We start from the raw sequence: 6,853 nt of genomic DNA, 5'->3' as shown, positions 1-6,853 counted from the left end.
AAAAAAAAAAAAAAAAAAAAAAGAAAGAACGAAAGAAACAAAACAAAACAGCACAACAACAACAACAACAGAGAATTGCTGTTGCGAAGTTAGGTCCTGGAAGACTGTGAAGCCTAGTAACGAAAGATCGGTGGCTGAAGGCTGGGGGAAGCGCAGGGAACATACTGAACTCTTTGGCCCTTTTTCCCTAGCCGAGGACCCCAAAGATCTTGCAAAAAGGAGGCCTGGGATCTTTGATCAGAAAGTCCAGCCCAGCCACAATAGATACTTTTCTTCACGCTCCTGCTCCTTCGCAGCCACTCCTTCCGAGGCTGCAAATGCGCAAGTACCTTTAGGACCCCGGGTTCCTTTCTGTTTCTTTATGAATGAACCGGTTCACGCCTACGCATGCGCAGCTGCCCGCTCTCCCGCTCCACGTGAGACCCACCTTTCTCCCCGGCCGGCGGCCCCGCCTTAATCCTTTCCAATGGGCCAATGGAGAGCGACCTGGGGGGCGGAGCCCGGAGCACACAGGCGGCGGAGTTCCCGGCGCCGGCTCCTTCGCCCCAGCCGTGCAGTGTTGTGATCACGTGGCCGGCTCCGGGCGCGGCGCTTGTTTTGGTTTCTCTGCAGCTCGCCTCGGGCAGCTGCGGCCGAGCGACTTTCCTGCTTTGGTTGCGGCACGCACCTACCTCCGGGGCCCTTCTTCGGGCTCTCTCGTCCCGCAGTTCCTCGGGCCCCTCGGGGCTGGTTCCTGCCATGCCGCTGGTCCGCTACAGGAAGGTGGTGATCCTCGGGTACCGCTCAGTGGGTGAGCTCCGCCCCGCGCAGAGCGGGAACGCGCGCCGGCATCGTGGCGGCCCGGGGGAAGCGGGGTGCGGGAGGGTAGGGGTAAGGGCTCATAGGCTGTCGAGGGCTGCCGGAAGCGGAGCGTGTAAGGGTGAATGCGGACTTGGCTGCAGGAGCATCCCAGGGGTCCCCGCTGTTACTGGAAGTAGGGGTGGGCTCGGGATTTGAAGGCACCAGCGCGGTCTTCGTGGGGCAAGTGGTCGCAAGTGCCCTGGGGCGGTCGGGCTTGATTTTAGGGAGTCCTGGATCTTTGGGGGTGTGGTGGGAAAAGTCGGGAAAGGCTGCCTGTGGGTAGGCTAAGAGAAGGCCTCGTTTGGGACCCTAACAGACCTGGGTGCTGATTTGGGGTGCCCTTTGATCCGGGCCAAAAGGACAGATGATGTGAATAGGGGAGTGGAATGCAACTGCCAACTACCCCCTCCCACAGGGAAGACATCTTTGGCACATCAGTTTGTGGAAGGCGAGTTCTTGGAAGGCTACGATCCTACAGTGGAGAACAGTGAGTAGTCTTCTCACAGTTAGTGTGAAGGGGAGGGGACTTGGAGTCCTTGGGTGCCCCAGCCAACTCCATAATTTGGGATTTCCCTGTTTTGCCAAGGGCTGCTTTACTCAGTCCTTAAATCTAATCTCTCTAGCAATCCTGTAGATAACAGTTGCCTTAAATCTAATCTCTCTAGCAGTCCTATAGATAATAGATAATAAGTACCCTAGAGCCAAGTGTGGTGGCCCGTGCCTGTAATCCCAGCATTAGGGAGGCTGAGTCAGGAGGATCACCACAAGTTCAAGGCCAGCCTGAACCACACAGTGAGACCCTGTCTCCAAACAAAATAAAAAACCCTAGCTTTTCTCTCCAGTTTCCTGGAGAACTCCATGGATCTGATCCAGTTACGTAACCCCCAGGGTAAAGACTATATGGGGCATACATTGCTGGCCCTACAAGACACGTCACAGTCAAGTTTTCTTTTCTTTTCAGCTTACAGCAAGATAGTGACTCTTGGCAAAGATGAGTTTCACCTACACCTGGTGGACACGGCAGGGCAGGTACCCATTGGGGTAGGGTATCCAAATATGGCACTCAGCCCTAAGAGATGAAGTCTGCTAGTCTCTGGTTCACGTGTAAAGCAGTATTAAAAGAGTAGTATTTTAGCTTCTAACAGTGTGCAGGGCTTTTTGGAGCTGCTCCATAAGTACCTGTTAACCCGAAGTAACTGGAGCAGGGAGTGCTACAGGGAGGGTCACTTGGATGCTGTCCCACCAGCCTTTGGCCTCTGCGTGGTATGGATCTCGGTACTGATGTTGCTATTTCTTGTCAGGATGAGTACAGCATCCTGCCCTATTCATTCATCATTGGGGTCCATGGTTATGTGCTTGTGTATTCTGTCACCTCTCTGCATAGGTAAGTGAGCAAAGTTGTGCGTGGAGGCTTGGGAGGGCCTGAGGCCGTCCCAGCGTTAGGGTTATAGCTCCTTTCTTGTGTTTAAAGCTTCCATGTCATTGAGAGTCTGTACCAGAAGCTACACCAAGGCCATGGGAAGACCCGGTAAGTGGCCCAAGGGATTGCACAGTGTGGGGAAGACAGGGTGGGAGAGAGGAGAGGGGTGGGCTGTTGGGGGCGGAGAGGAAGCTGGGGCATAGGTCGTGGCTGATGTGACGGGACGCAAAGGCCTGGGTGTGAGTGCACTTGGGGTCCATGGAACATGGGAGAGGGTCCTATAGTGAATGCTGTTTCCTCACAGGTTGCCAGTGGTGCTAGTGGGGAACAAGGCAGATCTTTCTTCCGAAAGGTATGTAAATCTCTACTGCTTAGGGCAAAGGAAAGTGAGAAGAGCTAGTAATTGGTCAAGCTCCAGTCCTGGCTGTGCTGCTGACTCAAGTCATTTCACCTCTCTTCATTTCTAACTTGGTTAAGAGAAGATAGCCCTTCTGAGCTGAGTGTGGTGGCACACACCTATAATCCCAGCCCTGGGGAGGCTGAGGCAGGAGGATCACTATGAGTTTGAGACCAGCCTAGGCTACATAGTGAGTTCAGGACCAGCCTGAATCTCATAACAACACCCTGTCTCAAAAATAAATACATAAAAAAAGATAGGCCTTCTGTTACAAGAGCCACAGTTGTACTATTTTAAGCCTCACTTCTAGATCCACACATTATTCTTTTGTTTACCTATATTTTTACCTTTAACCTGTGGCTGGAAGCCTGGGGAGGTAGGATGCATCAGATTGTAAAGTCTAGATTGTAAAGATTTTGCAGAAAACTTGGAGAGGTTGCTATCATCCATCTTTTTGTCCTGAATTTGCTTCCAGAGAGGTGCAGGCAGTCCAAGGGAAGAAACTAGCAGAGTCCTGGGGTGCAACATTTATGGAGTCATCTGCTCGAGAGAATCAGGTGCTGGGCCTGAATGCTTAGAGGGTGGTGGGGATAGCAGTGTTCCTTGCACATTTTTTGGTGGTGGGGATGATGGGGGTGGGATAGTCACCATGGCACTGAGCTAACTGATTTCCGTTGAATGCCTGTCCTTCCTTTTAGCTGACTCAAAACATCTTCACCAGAGTTATCCAGGAAATTGCCCGTGTGGAGAATTCCTATGGGCAAGAGCGTCGATGTCGTCTCATGTGAGCTCTCAGGCGTGGGTTGACTGCCTCGATTCTGCCCTTGGCACTAGCTGGCTCCAGTGGGGGCAGACCCTCAGGACTTCATGGGTGTAGTTACCAGCATGTTTGGCCTTATGGGCACACAGTGCGGTACCCTCATATTTGCACACTTTCTCCAGGCTCCAGTGGCCTGGGCATCAATGTTTACAAAAGGGCAAGGGTGTCTCATGGACACTGGTCCCTATCCCTGTTTTTGCTAAATGAATTGTGTTATAATATGCAGAAAGTACTTGAGTCCTGTGATTGTTTATCTAAGGTTCATCCTCCTGTGTAGGTTTTAGGTGTTGGGTGGGTAAGGAGAGCTAGGAACTCCTGAAATAGAGCTGGCTCCCTGGGCTGACAATGTATATCTGCAAATAAAATGAGAAATCTTTTGTTGTTGACTTCTCCATATCTGGGGCCAACCCAGGCAATACTGTATCTTATTTTCCAAGGAGTGTGGCTGTGGTATTTGGAGATCTTTTGTCCTACCTCATTCCTGGTCCTTACTCATTTTTTAAGGGCCATTACTCTAAAAATTACTACTTGCGTTCCTCCCCTTCCTATCCTGTCGGGTTCCCCCTGTACTGCAGTTTAGTTGGCTGCCCCACCCATCCAAATTCGTGGCTCTGAAGATCCTTTAACTGCAGAAACACCACCCTCTAGTGGCCAGTTGCCACATGCTGACCTAGCTGTCCTTGGGCCTTGGCATTTGCTGCAGCTCAGTGGGTAGGATTTGAGGAGGAGGGAAGAAGCCCCTCATTCCTAAGGGGAGCTGGGTGTGGTGGTACATGCCTGTAATCCCAGCTTTCAAGAGGCAGAGGCAGGAGAATGGAGAGTTCAAGGCCAGCCTGAGCTACTTAGTGAGATCCTGTTTCAAAAAAAAAAAAACCAAAATCAGGAAGGAGTATAAAGGCAGAAACTAAAAGCGTAAAGATTTTGATTCCCCAGGAGTTGCAAAGAAAGCCCCTAGCGCATCCTCTCCGCCCCTCATGTACTTAATCTCTTTCACTATATTAATGGGCATTCGTACATTTGGTGATCTTTTCACACACTTTCAGAATTGTGCACCTTTTTTTAGGTGTTAAAAGGCTATTGGTTTCTGCCCTTTCTCACGGATTTGCTGCCTCTGAAGGAAATGGATGTTCGAGCTAGAAAGGTTTTGAGTCTTTTTGCTTCTACTTTTTTTCTTGACTCCCTATTGCTCCCAAGCTGAGCCTAACTGGCTCAATTCTTCCCTAAGGACTTGTGAGGGTGTCTGTGGTTTTCATAGTGAGGACAAAGACCTCTCCTGCTGACGGAGGCCAAAGTACCCTGTTAATACACTTATTGGGGGAAGACAGACAAAATCTAGGTGTGATTTTTAGTCTTGATGTTGTCAGTGCCTGGCTCCAGGTGTACAGTTAGAGATGAGGACTTACCATCTGATTTTCAAAAATCTTGCCAGCTGCTTTTTCTTTCTCTGATCTAGAATCCAAAAAGGAATAAGGGCTGCTGGAAAAACATACTCTGAAGAGCAATTGAAGTGGCTTGAGAGGTGCTTCAGGCCTGTCACCGTCTTGTCATTACAATTAGGTCTTTTTGCACGTCTGACCAGGAGAGTCACTCTAGGGGCTTACCACTGCCATATCCATCAGGTCTGGGATAAACTTACAAACATCTGATGTTTTCTAGATGTTTATCAATAAGCAATCTGAAGCCCTGGAGACAAAGTGATTATAGCTGGTTAATAGCTGGCTTCTCCATAGTCACTTGGGCAGCCACTTAATTTCTCTGAGCCTCAGTTATGAAATGTGGCGAAGCCTGCTTCAGAGAGCTGAGAATCCAGAAGATACAATGACTAGCATTATACATGCTACATAATAAACCCTTAAAAATGGCAGCTCTTATTACTGGAGGTCCTTCTGTCCGTGCCTCTGGTACAGACTGTAGGGAGGTACCTTCCATTTTCCGTGTCTCTTTAGTTAACTTATTCTACTACAGTAGGGACAGGTGCAGAGTCACTGCTGAAATTGTTTCTTTGTTTCTCTCTGAAATGGACTTGAGTGGTCGGAGCAGAGAACATGATGCTAATATGTGGATCGCAAAATACCGATCCCTTTATGACCAAAGCCAGGTCTCCTGCACTGTCCAATACGGAAGTCACAAGTTACATATAGCTGTATAAATGTAAGTGAAGTTAGTTCTTCACTTGCATCTCCTGTACTTCAAAGTATCCAATAGCTACATGTGGTTGATGGCTATCATGCTAGATGGTACAGATACAGCACATTTGCATCATTGCAGAAAGGTCTACTGGACGGTGCTGGAAACGCTTCTCCACAGAATTGGCTCTGGACCTAATTTTTTAGACAGGATCTCACTATGTAGTTGAGGTTGGCCTTGAATTTTCAAGTGCTGGCGTTACAGGCATGTGCAACCACGGCCCGCTGTGTGCCAAACTTGCCAGCTTCTTTTCCTACCTCTTTTAAAAATTTTTCTCTTTTTTGTATTGGGAGTCAAACTCAGGACCTCACGCTTGCCAGGCAGGTGCTGTGCTACTGAGCTATATCCCTGGCCCTAAAAAAGTTATTTCTTTTTAAATTCTAGGAAAAACATAGCTTTTGGTTTGAATTGTGGTTGAAGTTTTCACAGTATGATTCCTTCGGCAGTTTTATCTATTTTAGCCTCAATCTTTTAACCAGTATGAAGATAATTCCATGTAATTCATACTGTGGTTAGGAGTAACTGAGATGTAAAGTATCTAGCATATAGTTTGTCTCCTGCCTCCCTGAGGTGTACACACAGCTCAAGCGGAAAATGCATTCCAATCTGTTCCCCACATCCAGACTTGGAAGAGAGTGCCTGTCAGGAGTGTGTGCTGCAGTCTTGTCCCAAGTAACAGCGTTGCGGCCAGGCAGTGACGAGGCTACCGCAACTTACTGAAAAAAAGAGGGAGCTGGCCTTGGGGATCTGGGAAGACGGGATGGGCGCAGACACATCTGCAAAGGCTCCCCCAGGCTGTTAATGTTGGGGAGGGGAGGTGGTGTGTGTTGGGGACCGTGAGGGCGCCGACGGCTCTTCCTCACGAGGGGATCCGAGTGTCTGAAGACCTGGGACTGGTTCAGCTTTCTTCGGGCCCCCAACGTGGCAGGAGCCTACCCCGTGCAGCGCCAGGCGCCGTGCCTCACTTTCTCCATTTGCGGACTCCAGTTCCCAGGATGCAGAGCAGCGGCCAATCTCCTACCTCTTCTTCCATCCCCCTCCCGGCAAGGATCGCCCCTGGCCAAGGCAAGGGGGCAGCAGGAGTTTCAGGGACCAATGACTACAAGTGAACGGAACTAGAAAGCGGCCAGAAGCCCGGCCGCGCCGCCCAGGCGGTGGAGGAAGCAGGTCCAGGGCCGGGGCGCGGAGG

At 49.9% G+C, this 6,853-nt stretch overlaps 1 protein-coding gene across 1 annotated transcript; it reads left to right on the top strand.

The window, feature by feature from the left end:
* The first annotated feature begins 521 nt into the window (after nt 1-521).
* Rhebl1 (Ras homolog enriched in brain like 1) lies at nt 522-3,871 on the top strand. The gene is made up of 8 exons (XM_005406691.2): nt 522-790; nt 1,256-1,327; nt 1,802-1,869; nt 2,142-2,224; nt 2,312-2,368; nt 2,565-2,612; nt 3,133-3,214; nt 3,356-3,871. Exons 1-8 carry the CDS (start codon nt 739-741, stop codon nt 3,443-3,445), a joined length of 552 nt encoding a protein of 183 aa, XP_005406748.1. The 5' UTR covers nt 522-738; the 3' UTR covers nt 3,446-3,871.
* Nucleotides 3,872-6,853: the final 2,982 nt, after the last annotated feature.

Source organism: Chinchilla lanigera, unplaced genomic scaffold (genome assembly GCF_000276665.1).
Source record: "Chinchilla lanigera isolate Chin_1 unplaced genomic scaffold, ChiLan1.0 scaffold00099, whole genome shotgun sequence".
NCBI classification, from domain to species: Eukaryota; Metazoa; Chordata; class Mammalia; order Rodentia; family Chinchillidae; genus Chinchilla; species Chinchilla lanigera.
Note: the sequence above shows the minus strand (reverse complement) of the source record. Positions and strands in the feature narration are given on the sequence as shown.

Bases quoted from the DNA above. Each gene is read 5' to 3' on its own strand.
- Rhebl1 (XM_005406691.2), top strand. From the start codon at position 739: ATGCCGCTGGTCCGCTACAGGAAGGTGGTGATCCTCGGGTACCGCTCA. The intron at 1,328-1,801 runs GTGAGTAGTCTT...TTTTCTTTTCAG, and splicing joins CGATCCTACAGTGGAGAACA to CTTACAGCAAGATAGTGACT. The intron at 1,870-2,141 runs GTACCCATTGGG...ATTTCTTGTCAG, and splicing joins TGGTGGACACGGCAGGGCAG to GATGAGTACAGCATCCTGCC.